This window comes from Crocodylus siamensis, chromosome 1 (assembly GCF_052110815.1).
Source record: "Crocodylus siamensis isolate JL-2025a chromosome 1, ASM5211081v1, whole genome shotgun sequence".
NCBI classification, from domain to species: domain Eukaryota; kingdom Metazoa; phylum Chordata; order Crocodylia; family Crocodylidae; genus Crocodylus; species Crocodylus siamensis.
Window position 1 is genome coordinate 141,489,009 of NC_143395.1, and position 19,334 is coordinate 141,508,342.

Sequence of the window (19,334 nt, forward strand, 5' to 3'; positions counted from 1 at the left end):
ATGGGTTCAATGGGTCAAAGTCTAGTTGGCATCTGGTATTAAGTGGAGTATCCCAGGGTTGGTCCTGGGGCCAGTTATGTTTAATATATTCATTAATGATCTTGAAGATGAGATGAAGTACACCCTCAGCAAGCTCATAGATGACACCAAGCTGGGGGGAGTCGTAGATATGCTGGTGGGTAGGGCTAGTATTCAGAGTGACCTAGACAAATTAGAAGACTGGGCCAAAAGATAGCTCATGAGATTCAGCAAGGACAAGTGCAAAGTCCTGCACTTAGGATGGAAGAATCCAGTGCACTGCTACAGGCTTGGGACCAAGCAGCAGCTCTGTAGAAAAGGACCTGGGAGTTACAGTGGACCATAAGCTGAATACAAGTCAGTGTGCCCTTGTTGCCAAGAAAGCTAACAGCATACAGTTGCATTAGTAGCAGCATTGCCAACAGATTGAGGGAAGTACTTATTCTCCTCTATTCCGCACTGGTGAGACCACATGTAAAAGAGCCATATGATTACTCACAGTACCAGAGTATGGTGTCCAATTTTGGGCCCCCCACTACAGAAAGGATGTGGTCAAGTTGGAGAGAGTCCAGCAGAGGGGAACAAAAATGGTCTGGGAGCTGGGATACATGATGTAGGTGGAGAGGCTGAGGGAACTGGACTTATTTAATCTACAAAAAAAACTGAGGTGGGGATTCGATAGCAGCTTTCAAGTACCCGAAGGGTTGTTCCAAAGAGGAACCGACTGTTCTTAGTGGTGGCAGATGACAAAACAAGGAGCAATGGTCTCAAGTGGCAGCAAGGAAAGTTTAGGTTGGATAATCAGGAAAAAAAAAAAAAAAAACTCACACTAGGGGGGTGATGAAGAACTGGAATGGGTTACCTAGAGAGGTGGTGGAATCTCTATCCTTGGAGGTTTAAGGCCCAGCTTGACAGAACCCTGGCTGAGCAGGGGGTTGGACTAGATGACTTCCTGAGGTTCCTTCTAACCCTAACTTTTTATGATTTAGATTACATATAATTTGAAATTGTTATAAATGAGATGAGGAATGGAAGCAAAGAATGCTTATCTTGTATATACTGACTAAGTTGTTCATATCATACAGTTGTGTTTATTTCATACAGTTGTAGCCAAAGTTTATTCCTCACTACATGAACAGTGACTTCATAGTTAAGGTTGCACTGGTGCTTTTATTGCAAACCTTATTTTGACAAAAAATTACTATTGTGATCCAGGGATGAGACATTAAGAGTAGACATAAAAATGCCATAAGCCTACAGCAGTTTTAAAGTTTACATTTAATTTATTTTGAAGCAGTAATTCAGTATTTTATAAGCCTGGAAAAATTATTAGTTTGCACATCTAACAACATCAAATTGAAGTCATGTTGTTAATTCTAGCTATTTTTTTTTTGGAAGCAGGGAGGTTTGTTAACTGACTACCATCAAAACTCCTCTCCATAATGTTCATCTTTCATAGCAGAAGTATGAAACTGGTTGACATTTCAAAGTTCATACAGAACACTTACAAGTCTGTCTTAAGTAAGGAACTCGTCTTTCACACAATGGGACATAATGGGAATAAGCTGTTTCTATTAGGTTTTCCTAGCTACTTTACCTCAAATACATCAAGCCAACACTCTACCAAGAGTGTAAAAAGAAAAAAAAAAAAATCAGCATCTGGTTATTTCATATTCAAATACAATTGTCAATTTTTTTCTCATAATGTCTAGTTTAACAACGTATCAGTTTTATATTTTGCACTGACAGGACTGACAGTTTCAGCTTACTAATACAATTTAGCAAGCCCTTCCTTCCCTCCCCACATCATACATTGTGCAAGTAGCCCACCCCCACCCTTCCCATGCACATAGCTTGGCTCCCCCCTGTTGTATGCAGGCAGCCCAGCCCCTTTCACAATGCCTTGCCCCAGGGACACGGGTAGAAGGGAAAAACCACGGGAGGGAGGGGATGTCCACAGACCCTGACTACTGCAGCAGCAGGAGCAATGAGGGGAGTGACAGGTGGGTGGGAGCCCACAGCCTATATGTTAACCCCTTGTGGGTTAACTAACCAACTAGCCAGCCCTGATGTACATCAAAGACAAATAGTTGCAGAAAATAGTGGTATGCACCATTAATTTACCTCGTGGTAGTGCAGCTGTAAATTCAGCTGGACTTGTAACTTCAAATGCAGAACTCTCCACTGGTTTCCCACCACTACTGAAATTTCTAAGGTACATGATTGATTGGACCTTCTCCTGAAAAATCTTGCCATCTAGGAACAAAAGGCAAACAATGATCAACAGCTTGGAATTTTTTCCTCTTAGTGAACCTAAGGTAAAGAGTTAAAAGATACAAATGGAATTTTTAGTGAGCCATGCATATTCCTGCAACATTCAAGGAGAGTACTCGAGGCAGTTTAGGGGAAACAATAAATATTTTTTGTGTATATAGGGTAAATAGTGTAGCAACGTGTTCAAAATCCACATAGTGAGAAGTCTGAATGCTCCATAGTTAATTATATTACATTTTTTCTCTTAGCAATATGCATTTTTAAAATGGTATTTCAAATGTGAATGCTAGTGTCAGAGGGCTCCAATTTTAGGATTCTACTATTATACATGACATCACAATGAAACACAAATGCAACAGCTGCATGACCACTGGTAGACACCAGTTGTCTGAAGAAAATATGTACGTGCCAGGAAACAGAATGCCTGGCAAAATTTGGCTTAAAACATCTGAAAATAGTGACTGTAACATTATAGTTAAAGACTAGGTTTCTGTTATACTAGTATCAAATGATACTTTTTACAATATGATATCTTTTTATAAAAGTGACACTGGCAAAAGCCCAAGGAATGCCATCTTTATAGTGGCATGAAATAATTTCCACTTATGGATGTAGAGAAATGCTTTTTTCCATTAACAGTTAACCTCTAGAGAGAAGAGAGTTCTGTTCTGGATTACAGTCTTCCTAACTTCACTCATTCCCAAACACTTTTCCTACTGCATACAATCAGATTACTGTATTTCTTCCCTTGACACTACAAATGGCTGCATGACTATTATATGCAGCAACATGAACCCTGTAATGCCTTTCAAACTAAGGCCTAGTTGCAAAATCTTAGTTGTAACCTGCCTTATTGCATCAAAATGCAGTAAGATTAATTAAATTATTTTAAGAGAAATTTAGGAAGATTCTATTATACATCTTGTTGGAAACAAGTGACTAAATTAAGCAACATGTACATTACCAAGATGTGTGGAATACTGTATGCAGATGTATGCACTCACCACAACATCACTACAAGCACTTTGGGGAGCACATCTATAACATAGCAGGGGCATTCACCACTCAAGCATCAGACTGTATGTGAGCAGTAACTGTACATCCCAATTTGTTCTTTCCATTCATTTAGGAATTTTTTTTAAAGGAAAAAAGCTGGAGAATGAGCAACAACACAGGTGCTCTCAAACTGCCCCTGCCTGCTTCGCCCCACCACTTCAGCTGCCATCAACTGCCAGTGGCAGAGGGAAGCAGCAGCAGCAGCAGCAAGGGGCACAAGAGTGCCCAGCTTTACTATGGCGGAGCATAAACCCACAGGGTTTGAGAGTCACAGCTTTAAGGAAACACAGTATGGTTATCTGTTTATTCTAGTTTAAAAATTGGAATCCCTACAGCAATATTTCAGTCAAACTATACTAATCTTATTGAACCATGAGGTAAAACAGACTTGACAGAATGCTAAAAATATAGTGGTTGAAGAAGAGCAAATACCCAAATCAGAGAAACCATAGTGACAGTGAGGGAGGCCCGAAATCAATTAAGAGGATTTTGGGCAGTGACTGTTTCTGTACCCTCAAGCCTGCTACTGTGAAAAGGTGTACACATGCAACTCATAATTGCCAATACTACCTAGAAGATTACATGATTGCATACAACCCAACAGACTGGATCAGTAAAGGGAGTCTTTACAGGAGGAGTTACCGTTGACACGTTGCCAGTAACAAAGCATTTTATTTAACAGCCTCAGAATTCTATTGTATCGAAAAAATATAATGTACAGTGTTCAGCTGTTCCCTGCAAGGGATTTACTGAGATGGGATGTTACTTTCAGTTAAGTTATCCAAAACATGGCTGCTCAAGATTTTTTTTTCCTGAGGGGAGCATGGGGACAGGGAGGAAGGAGGGGGTTGGCACCCCCTTTTTGTCTGTTTTTGTAGTAACCATACTTTTTGATAAGATGGTATCACTGGCTCTTCACACATTAAGTGAATGATGAAATGCAGACAACAGTGCTCCAGTCATCCAACAACAAGAAGATCAAGAGAGAAGAGAGTCACGAATTAGTCATTTTTATTTTGATAACTGACTACTTTGTTTTTAACAAGCTGCCTGACCTTTGTCTTGGTTCCCCCTTTTGCTGAACTTGACACTGCCACAAGATTTAATTTTTGCAAATTATACAAAATAGTACCTGCATTAGACTATTCTTAGGAGATGTCAGGGACCAGTTTACTTAGTAATTCAATACAGAGAGTGCAAAATGAAGTCCAATAAGATTTTTTTTTTTAAATAAAGCCTGTTGTAGTATAAGAAATGTTGGCTTTATGTCACTACTTCAGAAACTTTTGTACAGATGGAAGTTATATAGCAACATTCAACACAGGCATTCACAGTACAGCTACTTAGTTTAGTTTTATTTTCTAATCAGGGTGAGTGGCATTTTATTTTCTATTTGATATTATTTTGGAAGTAAAAATATTATATCTACCTATGTGCAGGGAAAAGTAGAAGTTGGTGGGATTGTGACAAACATATGTATTAGTAGGAGGGTGAACTGCTAAGAGGAAACTGAAGATCAGTGTCAGTAACTCCAGGTCTGGGGGAGATCCAAGCACTTCTTCAATAATTTTCACAAATGACCTACAAACCTCCCGAGGTAGAGATGCAAGATGCCCTTCTTTGTGCTCCTAGAAGAGAAACAAAGGGGTCAAGCTATAGTATTGCTATGTTGTTAACAATTATACCACAGCCCTGAACAACATTAAACTAGTTCAGCAGAAGGCCTCTTTTGTCAGAGTTGCATCTAGACCAGGCGATTTACTAGAAAAGATCATAGCATTACCTATGCTTCAAGATTTTGTAGCCTTACCAGATATAAATTCCACAAAGCACCCAAGTACTTCTGTAAATCTGGCTCTTATTTTGTAATATGGATTAAGTGGTTACCATTATTTTATAATAGTTCCCTTTTTTTATAAAATGAACATAAGTGTTTCAATTTTCCCCGAAATGCCTTTAATTTTGAAATGAAACTATTTCAAAATTCGAGGCAATGTTAAAAAAAAAAAAAAAACACTCAGGAAATTTACTATTATTCTTCTACTGAAGAAAAATCAAGTAGCATTATAGATCTGCAAAAGCTGAGAATGCAAAGTCAGAGGTTTAAAAGGTATTTAAAAAAGGCTGGGTAGTCCATGGTCAGTGCTGTACAAATGAAACTGGTTCACTTACTAGGAAATTGCACTTTATGAATGTGCGATCCCAATTCACTGCAAGCAGATATGGGGGGGAGGGGAGACCAGGGGGGTGTAGAAGGGAGGGAGATCAAAGGTGTCACTTTACATGTTAAGAGTTCCGGTTCATTTTACTACAACAGACAGAGGCATTTATACAAGTTAAAGATACAGAAAATTATATGATGGACTGCTCAATCTGATGTTTTTGTTGTAAATGTGTATAAATTCTGTTTATTAACTTCTGTTTAGGTCACAACTGTGGCGAATATCGTAATGGATAAAAGTCATTATAAAAGTTCACTTGGAAAAAATAAAGCAACATAAACTAGATCAAGGAACAGTCAGCATTTCCAGGGCAATTTGATAAGGAGCAAGTAAGTTAAAAAGCACAACATGGAAAAAATAGATTAGGAGAAATGAGAAGAGACCCATAATAAGAAAAGGAATAATACTTATAATTAAGAACTCATATAACTATGGTTTACAGAAGTGCATACCTTGGAAGTACTTGCCTTCATATTATGAAATAAAACCAAACTTCATTTTAAAGAAAAGTCATATTTATTCACATGATTAAAAGGTCATACAAAAAGATAACACAATAGGAATACAGAACCTGCTTTTGAAGTGGCATGATTTAATTTGTGCCACTGAACATTTTTAGGAAATCACACAAACAAAAAGCTGAGTGTTGCTAGTATAGAATCATTAATCTCTGAAGACTAATAAAAAAAAAAAAAGTCAGAGGATACAAAAATACTACAAATCTACTTGTGCTTTATATTAATGGCAATATGAGCATAAAGATAAAACAAATGTCTACTGGAAAAGGATAAAAAAAAAAAAAATTACTCCTGCAAATATATACGTTCTAGAACCATCTAAAACAGCCTAAATATCTAGTGGCAATGATTTTGATTGTAGGTGTGAGAGTCTGTCTTTTGCTCTTTCTTGACAGTACTACAACTGAGCATATAGGGAGCTTCCAAACTCCTTTGATCCCTTCTACTACCATTCTCCTCCAATGTCTGAGGAGGCATAGGCAGAGGGTGGGGACACAATGGGAAGAAAACAAATCTAAGGTATCAAGACTACAAGCTGTGAACAACTGTCAAAAATTTCTAGTCTGAACTGAAAAGTTGCCAAGCGGAAGGTAAGCGTTGAAACTGAAAGTACCTGCAGAACTTGACACGTCAGCAGGAATCGGTGTACCACTTGAGCTTTCAATAGTTGTTTGATGTTAAACATCTGTTGGTGATGATCAGCTCTAATAAGGATTTCTAGAGTTACTAATAGGGTTTCCCAAACACCTTGCTGCAAGAAAATAGAAAAGTGTACAGCAAGCAAAACTTCTAAACAGATTTTGTATATTACATCAGGGGTTGGTAACCTAGTCAGCTCAGAGATGTAGCTTCAGCACTGAGCAGCAGGGAGAAGTGGCAGCAGCAAAGTCCTACCTGCCTGCCTCGTACAGGAGCCAGGTCATTCCAGCCCCTCTGCCAGAAGATATTGCTGACCCCTGTACTACACTGAATATTAACAGCATAGCATATGAAGGTACTGAGATGTAATAACCAAATCAGGATGCTTTTTAACTTCATTGATTACATGCAAGTAAGACTAAAGAAAATTAAATCCATTTAATTCTGACATTTAAGCTAACAAAAGTAGCTTGCATGCAATCAGCAGGCTGAATAAGTACCTTATAATTTTACACTTGTAAGACTCCTTTTACAACTATACTAGGTTTGCAAAGCTACTTTAAATTGTCAAATATAACTAAAGTGAAGGATGTACCATTTGTTTTTCCATTTCATCAACTTCCTTAATATCTAAACTATTTACACAAGACAGCAAATACCTGTGCTTTAGACCATATCTTCCAATCAAGCAACAGTTTTTCTAGCAATTTGACATCTTGGATTACTGCATTGGAATCTACATCGAGCATGAATTGTCCATTCTCATTTATATGGAGAATCTCATCACTGTAGCATCCTTCAAGGAGTGTCTTAAAAACAGGAAAAGCAAAGCCTAGTAGTTAAACTTCTTTGGGATAACAGAAGCAATGTAGCTACATATGACTGGACCACAGGTATAGAGGGCTATACCCTGCACAGGAGGGATCGTGTTGACAAAAGGGGCGGGGGTGTAGCTCTCTATGTGAAGGAAAGCTACATGTCCCTGCAAGCTGATGTTGGTGACCGGCATGGACAACTAGAGACCCTCTGGGTAAAAATTCATGGGGAATACAGCACAGGGGACACAATGGTGGGAGTCTACTACAGACCTTCCACCCAAAGTCCTGAGCTTGACCAGGAGTTTGCCCGGGAACTGACTGAGGCCGCTTGCTCCAGGACCTTGGTTGTCATGGGTGACTTCAATTATCCGGACATCTCCTGGGAAGATCACTCAGCAAAATCCGAGCGGTCGCAAAGCTTTCTCTCATGCGTGGATGACCTCTACCTGACTCAAGAAGTCTATGGGCCAACGAGAGGCAAAGCACTGCTCGACCTGGTACTGGCTATGGGGGATGACCTAATCAGCAACCTAGTGATCGATGGGAAGCTGGGTGACAGTGACCACGAGCCGATCACCTTCACCATCCGCCGTAAAGCTGGCAAGTCAGTCAGCAACACAGAAGGCCTTGACTTCAGAAAAGCCGACTCTGACAAGCTCAAGAGGCTTATCGGTCAGGCCCTCAGGGACCGTGACCCCAGGGAGATGGGAGTTCAAGAAGAGTGGTTGCTTCTCAAGGAAGCGATCCTCAATGCACAAGCTAAATCTATTCCAACATGGAGGAAAGGCAGCAAGAAGGCACAGCACCCCCCTGGCTCTCCAGGAACCTAGCGGACCTCCTGCGGCTAAAAAGGAAAGCCTACAAAGGATGGAGGACGGGATTCACCTCCAAGGAGAATTATTCTGCACTGGTCCGGTCCTGCAGGAAGCAAACCAGGAAAGCCAAGGCTGCAACTGAACTCCAACTAGCTTCAGGCATCAAGGACAACAAAAAGTCCTTTTTCAGATATGTGGGGAGCCGGAGGAAAAGCAAGGGCAACGTTGGATCCCTGCTAAACCAGATGGAGCAACTGGCAACTGACGCCCAGGAAAAAGCCAACCTATTAAATAGGTACTTTGCGTCAGTCTTTCATCAGTCCCATGGGACGCCCATGCCTGCTATGGGACGGGAGATCCGGGTGATGGGGATCCCCTACCCTCCATAAATGCTGACCTCGTGAAGGAACACCTTGAGAAGCTGGATACCTTCAAGTCAGCCAGCCCTGACAACCTGCACCCCAGGGTACTCAAGGAGCTGGCAAGCGTCATAGCCCAGCCCCTGGCATGGATCTTTGAAAACTTCTGGTGCTCTGGTGTAGTGCCCGAAGACTGGAAGAAGGCCAATGTGGTGCCGATCTTCAAGAAAGGGAGGAGAGTGGATCCGGCTAACTACAGGCCCATTAGCCTGACTTCTGTCCTGGGGAAGATCTTAGAAAAGTTTATTAAGGAGGCCATCCTTGATGAACTGGGCCAGGCTAACATCCAAAGGGATAGTTTCATAGTTTCTAGGGTCAGAAGGGACCTGAGCAGATCATCTAGTCCGACCCCCTGCCTTGGCAGGAAAGAGTACTGGGATGAAATGACCCCAGCAAGATGTGCATCTAACCTCCTCTTAAACACCCCCAGGGTAGAAGCCTGCACCACTTCTCTTGGAAGCTGGTTCCAGACCCTAGCCTCCCTGGCTGTGAAGTAGCACCTCCTGATATCTAACCTAAACCTACCCTCTGCCAGCTTGTGACCGTTATTCCTGGTCACTCCTGGCAGTGCTCGGGGAAACAGTGACTCCCCCAATGCCTGCTGATCCCCCCTGACTAGTTTATAACAGGCCACAAGATCCCCCCTCAGCCTTCTCTTTTGGAGGCTGAACAGGTTCAGGTCCCGTAGCCACTCCTCATAGGGCCTGCCAGCATGGGTTTGTTGCGGGTAGGTCTTGTTTGACCAATCTCATTTCCTTCTATGACCAGCTGACCTATCACCTGGACGAGGGAGAAGAGATTGATGTCATATATCTTGACTTCAAAAAAGCTTTTGATCTGGTATCCCATGATCACCTCTTGGCCAAACTGCCCAGTTGTGGCCTTGGCTCCACCACGATCCGCTGGCTGGGAAATTGGCTTCGTGGTTGGACCCAGAGGGTTGTTATTGATGGCAGTCACTCATCGTGGTGCCCTGTGACCAGTGGGGTCCCTCAAGGCTCTGTCCTGGGACCCATACTGTTCAACATCTTCATTAACGATGTGGACATTGGAGTCAGGAGTGGACAGGCCAAGTTCGCCGATGACACCAAACTTTGGGGCAAAGCATCCACACCAGAAGATAGGCGGGTGATCCAGGCTGACCTGGACAAGCTCAGCAAATGGGCAGACGAGAACCTGATGGTGTTTAACACTGAAAAATGCAAGGTTCTCCACCTTGGGAGGAAAAACCTGCAGCATCCTTATAGGCTCAGCAGTGCTACGTTGGATAGCACTACAGAAGAGACTTGGGGGTCATCATTGACCACAAGATGAACATGAGCCTGCAATGCGATGCTGCGGCTAGTAAAGCGACCAAAACGCTGGCTTGCATCCATAGATGCTTCTCGAGCAAATCCCGCGACGTCAATCTTCCCTCGTACTCAGCCTTGGTGAGGCTGCAGCTGCAGTACTGTGTCCAGTTTTGGGTTCCACAATTCAAAAAAGGATGTGGAGAAGCTTGAGAGAGTCCAGAGGAGAGCCACGCGCATGATCAGAGGTCAGGAAAACAGATCTTACGATGATAGGCTGAGAGACATGGGACTCTTTAGCCTGGAAAAGCGTAGGCTCAGGGGTGATCTGATGGCCACCTATAAGTTTATCAGGGGTGACCACCAGGATCTGGGGGAACGTTTGTTCACCAGAGCGCCCCAAGGGATGACGAGGTCGAACGGTCAAACTCCTGCAAGACCGTTTCAGGCTGGACATAAGGAAGAATTTCTTTACTGTCCGAGCCCCCAAGGTCCGGAACAGTCTGCCAGCGGAGGTGGTTCAAGCACCTACATTGAACACCTTCAAGAGTAAATTGGATGCTTATCTTGCTGGGATCCTGTAACTCCAGCTGACTTCCTGCCCTTTGGGCAGGGGGCTGGACTCGATCTCCCGAGGTCCCTTCCAGCCCTGATGTCTATGAAATCTATGATATATGCAACTTTCATAAGCAGTAAATGGAATACATGACAGGTAACAGCTTCTGTTTTTACCTTGACAATTTAGCCAATTCTTTCCTTATCAGTTCTCAATATGCCCTTTAGTATACGCTGCGTTGATGTTCAGAGAATGTTAGTCAGCCTACTCTGGAAGACTGTTTCCATTTATGACTTTAGGTTTAAGTTTCAATGATAACACTGTCCCTCAATTTAAACTTAGTGCTAAGCAAGACTAACTATCAAGAATGGTTTTGATAGAAAAAATAAAATTTGCAAATTTTTTCTGCCTTCCCCTTCAAATTGAGATCTGCTTGGAAATACCATATCCTTTTACCCACTCCCATAGCTTCTAGATTAAAACACAAAACTTCCTGCATTAAACTATAATTAGTGATCTTTATCTTCCTAATGTGTGCCAAATTAAAGAAGTCAGACAAAAGTTTTTAACATTTACCTTCAAAACACGAAATCCAACAATACACTTAGGTTTGGTCAGCACCTGATGAATCATGCAATATCCATTGCAGTTTTCCATCTCTTGTATTCTCTGTTGATTGTATTTTGTTAAAGACAGTATAAGTTGAAGTGCTAAAGCTTGTGTCTCTTCAGAATCACTGATCTCAACAACCTAAAAAAAAAGAGAGACAATTAACACAGGTTTAACAGACCTAGTGTAAAGAACAGAGTAATTTTTTTTTTGCAGCAAATCTTAGGTGTGCAACTGCAAGATGAAAACTGCATTCTATACAAACTGATATTCTGCCTAAATAGATGAGTCCCAATTGCACTTACAAAAATCTGCCCAGTTAAGTGGAGGCCCAAAGTAAGGATCTCTTTTAGAATAAAAAAAGAGGTACTCCACACATGCCTCTCCCGCCCCCCCGAACACCAACAAAAAACAACCCCAAAACAAAACCCCACAATCCACAAAAAATGGGCAAGTTGCTTTCAGTCATTTCAGGGACTGAGTAATGCAATACGGGTAGCAACAGCTTTGGCAGAGGCTAGGAGTTCTATCTAAGAGAGAATATTTATGGTTCTTGGAGACTAGGTTTGCCTATAACCATGACCATCTGTCCGAATATAAAGGAGTTCCTGGACACCAGACAGCCAGCCTCCATTAAGGTGTAAACAAGTTTCCCTACATGCCTAAATTGTACAATTACCATTTAGACATACTACTAATCTAACAAGCAATTTCTAGGATTACTTGAATAAGCCTGAAAAACCCCCCAATATTACAGACATAGTAAACTCCGCTCTAGCATACTATCTGCAGGGGACCCACATACAGGGAGACAGAAAAGGTACAAATGGTACCTGCCTTGAACAGATCAGATTTTTACATTTTGGATTTTATATTTTTCTTAGAGAGGGCCATATGAAGTATTTATTTAGCCTGACCACACCTTTTTAAAGCCTAATTTCTATGAAGCTCATCCAAAGAGCAAGGAGACCCTGCACACTGTGTAACATCTCATCTTTTGATAGCCTCCCATTTAGTTTAGCAAGCTGAAAATATTAGAGCCAACTTGCCCTGTTTGCCAGATCTATACTATGCACAGCAGGTGGTTTTGACCTCAATTCTGCACTTTCACTGTAAACAGTCTTTGGCTTAAGGAAGACAACTTTTATAAAAAAAAAAGCTACAAGGTATTTTAATTTCTTATCCATGCAGGACTTTATAAAATGACTGGGGTGGCTTTCAAAAATATATTACAAAAACAGAAATTAGAGACTCAACAAAAATATATGTACATGTAAAAAAAAAAAAAAAAAAAAAAAGTACAACAGATTCCAGAATACAAACACCTTCATAGATTGTGATAAACTGTGGTACTGCCCATCACGTACCTATAATTGTTTCTAATGTACAAATCTTACACAATGTAGTCAAACTGTGAAAACCACTTCCTCTAAGCAGCACAGCAACCACATTATTTTGGCAGTTATGTCACAAATTATTTTCCTTATGACAAAAGGTGCAAGATATCATGCACCAAGACACTAACATGAGAAAGGCAAGTTGTAGCTACAGAGGCTGATGTACTACTCCACACTCAGGGGAGAAGGCATGAGGTGTAGAAAAGTTTTAAAACGTTAAGTCTTACCCTGGCAAAAAGAAAGATAAATGCACCAGTTCCTCCAATCTCATGCAGTATACCCTGAAGAGTTTTGCATTCAATAGGTTGAAGCATTTTCAGGTGATGAGGGTCCAATTCATTGCTTTGAACTTCTTTTGAACTGAAAGGTCTTTGAGCAGGTACACTTTTTGCTTGACTTTTTAATCTAATAACAGGCTCATAGATTGTGTACTGAGCAGGACAACAAGTGGTATAAACAACAGCAAGACTTTCCTGAAAGCACAAAGTTTATAAACAAAATAAAACAAGATAAAAAAAATGAATTCTCACTTTGTCTTCAAACCAGTGTGTGCAACCTCTTGGCTCCACCTTTTGCCCTATGTGTTAGGATTGGGTCCTGGCACTGTCTTCTCTCAGCCCCACACCACCATGCTAGGATCAGGTGATGGATCCGAAGTGCAAGGCCTGGAGCTCCCCATGGGTCTGGGGAGTGGTGCCAGTGATCCCCTGCTGCCAAATTTCTAGATTTTCCCCGTAAATCAGAGGGTAAGCACAAGTAAGCTTGTGTACTAGGATACACTAACAGGAACTTCTTGTTTCTACTCCTCTTTCAATGCATTTGTCTAGGTAAATATTTGAGTGGCTCTGTAATGCAACAAGATTCCCAAACTTCTGGCAGATTTTTGTGAACTATCAAAAGCTCCCCTTTTTTTTTTTTTTTTTTTTTTTACAAAGAGTTGTATGCATTAGTTTGAGGAATTAGTTGTTTACTTTGTAAGAGTTGCATCAAATCACACAAGACCAGACGTGTGTTTCACAGACTATTTTTCTGTTTGTAAACTGGTTTTTCCTTACTGTGAAACAAAGTATGCTTATTCGTTATATCACTGTCTCACTAGGCTTCCCACCTACACTGTTCATAATTTCTCTTTCTCTGAATCCATTGATAGAAAACCTCTATGCCGCACATTTAGCCTGACTGCGGAATTGTTCACTCTTAAGAGTTTGTCATCAAATTCCTCCGCTGGAGACAGCTTATACTGGGATATGCTAATTTTAAGTCAGCTGGGGTGAAAAGAAAATAAAAGTCACCCTGACCAGCACAGCTATGTTGACAAACTGAAGAGCAGCCCAATTTCCAATTACAAATGAAAAATAGTAGTAGTAGCAGCAATTAAACAGACTCAATCGAAGACAATAGGGAAAAGAATTAATGAAGTTAAGAGTCTTCTACTACAAAGATGCTCAATTTCCAAGTCAACAATGGAGTATTTTGCACCGACTTGGATGAGAACTGAATCAGTCCACATCCCTCCACCCCACCTAAATAAAACCAAATAAAATAATTTAAGTGTGGCCACTTAGAAACAAAACATGGCAAATACTAAAGAATCAGACATGCACCGATTTGAAACCCAGAATTTTTTTTTTGACCAATATAGTCTAAGCCCCCACTTAACGCCACTCTGAGAGGAAGAGCAATGATATAACTGGGACTAGAGACTTACAATTAAAGGCCCAATATCCACTTCTTTCTTTGTCATGAAAAGTTCCTTAATTTGTTCACACTGTAGAATTTCTTTACTTATGTATTTGGAATAATCAAATGAGGTTTTGCCATATTTACAAGGCATTACAGAGGTAAAGTCTGGTCCACAGGCATATAGGTAGAATGCTTCCTCTGGACCAATTTTTGCACCTAAACATAAAAAAAAGAAATCAGAACAAAGCAAAAACATTAAGTTTCTTCAGCAGTTGACAAATTTACTATCCAAAGTACTGATAGTACAGTCAAAGATCTTGCTGGGTGAACTCTAATCTAAGGGATGGATAACTAGTGATCAGAAAGTCATAGAGGAAGTAAAAACATATAAACACAGAAGCTGCTGGAAGTGGTTGTTTCCTGCTACTCACTATGAAACACCTACCTCAGAGGTCACTCCAAATGTGGTCATAAAGAAAAGGGCAGCAGAGGAGGTAACAGACTGACTCACACAGCATATCTGGATTATCTGAACAGCAGCTCTCAAAATTACATTGCACGTTTTGCCCGACATCCTCCATTCCCACCCTACTGCTCAAGAAGTTTTCATAAACTAACTGAAAATTTATTCCAAATTGCGATGTGATACCAAAAACAAAGATAGAAAGTAACTCATAGAATGCCTAGAACATGAATGAAACAATAAAAAGACACAAAATAGCAAGGCAGATGCTTTCAAGGGTGCTCTCAAAAAACAGCATGGTCAAAAGGCTGGCCAACTATTTTTTGGAACATCTAATTTAAGAGTTTCAGGAAACAATTCTGAGGATAAGGATAGTTAGGCCATGTCACATGCTACACTTTGGAGTAGTTAACTGCATTTAAAATGTAAGCATCCATGCATTCAAGAAATAAAACATGCAAGTGCATTCATATCATAACAAAGTATGGACTTTTGTGGGAGGAGCATCACCAGATTGTATTAAGTTAAGCTATTGTTGGCCTGCTCCACAGAGATAACATGAGCAATTTGCAGTCCTATCGGCACCCGTGGGATTGAGTAGCAGAAGCGATACCCTGTCCTGAGCTCAGCTCTTCCCTCTGCCCAGAGCAGCAGGAACAGAGACCCAACTTGCCCCAGTGTGCTGGAGCAAGCTGGGCAGCCCCTGGAATGGGCAGCATTGGGCATGCAGTGGGGAGGGCATCGGCTCTGGGAGTTACAAAAGAGGATGCTGAGAAAGGGGAGCTGGTGAGGAGCGGTGCCAAGGCACAAGCAGCAAGTAATGCCTTTGGCATGGGACCAGCACATCTGTGGTCAGGGTGTTCTTCCTTATGCTGCTGCTGCCGCGTGACACCACTGGGTTCTTGAGGCAGGTAAAAAAAGGAGACATTGCTGAGCTCCCTGCAGGGAGCACCTGGGAAAGGAGGGAAAGAGGGGGCACAGACAGCTCCAGCTCTGTCCAGAGCAGGCATAAAACAGCACCGCTGGCTGGTATCACCACAGGGCAGCCAAGTTCTGGGTGTGCCAGGTCGGGCATGAGCTGGAGCAGTAGTTGACAGCAGAGTATAATCGCTGTCGTGTGTAGCAGACCTGGTCTGTGTCGTCTGCTTGCATCACTGTTGGAGCCGATTCCAACCTGACGCTAGCCTGAACCCTTGCCTTGCCAGGATGGCACTAAGCTGAAGTGTTGCCAGTAGCAGGAGCAGCTAGCCCAAAAGGGAGCAGGCAGTGCCTACAGCTGCCAAGGCAGCAGCGTGGACTCTGGCACCTCCCTCCTCAGCCCATTGCCAAAGTCCACTAAGCCTGCATGGAGAGGGGCTTGAGAGGCTAGAAGGGGGAGAAGGGAGCATAGCCAACACCAGCCCTGTCCAGAAAAAAAATACCCCAAAAACAAAAAACCCCAAAACATGCAGAGTTTGTGCTCTGCCGCAAGTAAGCATTACTGTGCAGCCGCTCAGAACACATTCTAAACTCTTAATACTGCATAAGATTCCACGGATAAAACATGTGCTAAGTGTCCTGTATGATGATCCCTTGGGCAGCACCAAACAAATGAAGTGAGAGTCATTTCCACAAACTCGTTATTTAGTCTGTAGAATTCTGCTGCAATGCCCTGCAGTTGTACTCTTTAAATCATTAACCAGAAAAGTCTTCAGACTTGCAAATGGAACTGCTGACTTGGATGGTGACATGACCCAAGGGCAAGGCTACCAGGTACTAAAACACAGAATGCAGCATCATATTATCACCTGGTCCTTTCCCCAACAGCTTCTCTCAGGAAACTGGAGTTAAAAGGAATAAAAAGCTGGAAATACTAATAACTATCTCTAGACCAGAGCTGTTCAAGTGACACCCTATAGGCAAAAACAAAAGAGGTTAAATTGGCAGCAAAAGAAAAGGCAGAGGTGGGGGTGCTAAGTGGTGTTCACCTCTTGGGTTCTGGAGCCATGCCTACATAGCAGTTTTACCAGCTATTCCAAACCACCACCACCACTACTACGGTTGTCTGACCCACAAGAAGCCCTGAGGCCTGGATCCTGTAGTGCCAAAAAGTGAATAGTTCTGCTCTATACTATGCCAAAGCGCTTTTTGGGAATTTGTGGAACAAGGCCTACCCCCAAGAGGATGTTAAAAGGATAGCTCATTAAAATGGCTACCAGCTTGGAAAGAAGTTTTAGATAAATATTTTACACCACGCTTTTGTGAAGACCAATTGCTTGAAGTTCATCCACCCAGAAGACACTGCCACTGTGACTTTCCATAGGATAAACCTGAGATCACAAATGTTGAGCACCTCAAAGAGTCACTCATTTCTAGCAGAGTCCTATTAATATAGAGTGATTTTTACTGGGGGAAAATTTCAACTCTTGTCAAGTGCTTCATGGATCTGATGATACAGTTCTGCAGAGAAGCTGGAATTGCTAACCCAGACATTAATCCAGGTGGAGACAAATATTACATTAAATTTTTGCTAGGAAGAGTGGCAATTGTGGAAGGATGAATTCAAGTAGTCTGTGGGTCAAAACATCATCATTAAATAGTTTTCACATGTGACCAAGTTCTTCTGATAGTTTCCTAAAAAAAGCAAATATATGAAAACAGCTACAGAAATACCAAGCCTCTTCAGCTTTCCTTTCAGAGGGCACCCTGTCAGAAAAGGGGATTCCAGGATTTTGGCATAATGCAACTTACTACCAGATGTGATCAGTCACAATGTTATAGGTATGGCATATAAAGAGTTTTAAGAATAAACTGTCATGCTTAAGTTTGATTGTGCCCAGCGGCTAGGCCTCAAGAAATCTCCTTCTCTAATGAAGAAAGATACTCCTTCCTATAAGAATATGGTCTTACTGTTAGGGTCAGCTCAAGAATCCTTTACTGAAGGAAGATCTTACACACCACTCCATGACACAGAGACCAAACAAGCTCTATTACCAACTGTGAGCTGAAAGCAACTGAAGGATGAAGACGAACTAGAATGGTCACCAGTGTAACAGACCACCTTGGCTGCAATGGAGGAGGGAAGAAAGAGGATTTGAGATCAACCTGTGCAGCAGGAAGGATTTCTACCATCCTCCATTAACTCAGGGTTTGCTTTTACTGCAAGGTTACTTACGTTACAGTTCATGTGCGGTCTTTAAAAGCTTCAGTCCAACCCACAAAACACAAAAACCAAATGTGGTATTATAACTTGTGCATTGGCTGTTAGGCTGACAATATACCCTCTGCAAGACAGATACAGATTTGTTCCACTCAAGTGCAACAAGTCATCTACTGCCTTTTGACCATTTGTATTCACCTGCCTAGTGCTCATTGAAATGACAGACAAATGTTCCCAGCTTATTATGGAATTATTCAGAAATGTGGGTCAGTTTTCTGCACCACTAAGAAGTCTGGATTATGCCCACAAAAGCCTGAGTACCTCAGCAGTAGTATTTTTTTCCCCTCATAGGAACGTTATTTGTAATGACTGACAGAGCAATGGGGAAGTTCTATCCTGAAACAAATCTGCTTGCTCCCTATATTCATGCCACATGCCCAAGAAAAAAATCATTCTTAAGTACATTTTTGTAATAAATCGGGCATGCTTAAAATATATTTTAAATTAAATGGAAATTTAAGAAGTAATGAAAAAGTGGTCTCTTTAAAACAAAACAAAAAAATAAAAACAGAATAAATAAATACCATTAAAAAGAAGCAGGTTTCCCAGATGCCACTTTCCAGCCAATCGGAACATTTCTTCTTGGGATGATGTACAGTGGCCAAGCATACAAAAGGTCTTATTACTGTCAGATGACAAACTTGTTTTCCTTGGTAGTGCATAATCTAAACCAATATCAGGTTTTCTAGTAATAAAAAGCAGAGTGAAAGTATCACAATGTTACTAGAAGTGGCAGCTAAAATAATGCGTATTTCATTTTGAGCATCTCTCACTAGGACTAAGAACAACTGAGTGGTTAATCTGAGACTGTTTTTAATTCAAACACAATATTACATCACTAAATAAATAAATTAATGAAGAAACATTTCCCATATTACTTTATACACTGAACAGACAGTAGAAGAATGTTTACTTTCAGAAAAAGCAAAGAATATTCTTTTTGGTACCTTTAAGCATTGCGCAAGGTTAGAGCTTGATCACTGTCCTAAGGCATATATCAATGTAGAAACTGTACTGCTATCAAGGTATATTGGCACCCATTACATCTGCATGAAGCTGAAGTGATACAAGTATAAGGAAACTGCTCTAACATTGCTTCATTCAGGATCAGTTAAGGAATTTTAGCTTTCTTGTACCAACCACTACACTACCACTGCATATGTAACAGATGTATTGTACTAGTTGCTGGAGTCCTAAGCAGTTTGCCGTTCCCTTTTAAAGTGGCTGAAAAGTACATTCATCCATACCCCTAGTTAATAATTAGAATAAAGATGACTCTATAAAGGTCTTCATGATCCAGATCAGTGGTTTTCAACCTTTTTTCATTTGCAGACCCCTAAACATTTCAAATGGAAGTAC

At 41.3% G+C, this 19,334-nt stretch overlaps 1 protein-coding gene across 3 annotated transcripts in view; it reads right to left on the reverse strand.

Moving 5' to 3' along the window:
* LYST (lysosomal trafficking regulator) overlaps window positions 1-19,334 on the reverse strand; it is a 124,150-nt gene that overhangs the window by 52,457 nt on the left and 52,359 nt on the right. For all 3 annotated transcript variants that reach the window (XM_090044584.1, XM_090044594.1, XM_090044574.1), the window contains exons 15-22: window positions 18,500-18,660; window positions 14,339-14,529; window positions 12,858-13,103; window positions 11,201-11,374; window positions 7,387-7,536; window positions 6,702-6,839; window positions 4,778-4,976; window positions 2,143-2,274 (exon numbers count right to left, since the gene is read on the reverse strand). In XM_090044584.1, the coding sequence (XP_089900710.1) occupies window positions 2,143-2,274; window positions 4,778-4,976; window positions 6,702-6,839; window positions 7,387-7,536; window positions 11,201-11,374; window positions 12,858-13,103; window positions 14,339-14,529; window positions 18,500-18,660 (1,391 nt within the window). The remainder of the gene's footprint in view (window positions 1-2,142; window positions 2,275-4,777; window positions 4,977-6,701; window positions 6,840-7,386; window positions 7,537-11,200; window positions 11,375-12,857; window positions 13,104-14,338; window positions 14,530-18,499; window positions 18,661-19,334) is intronic.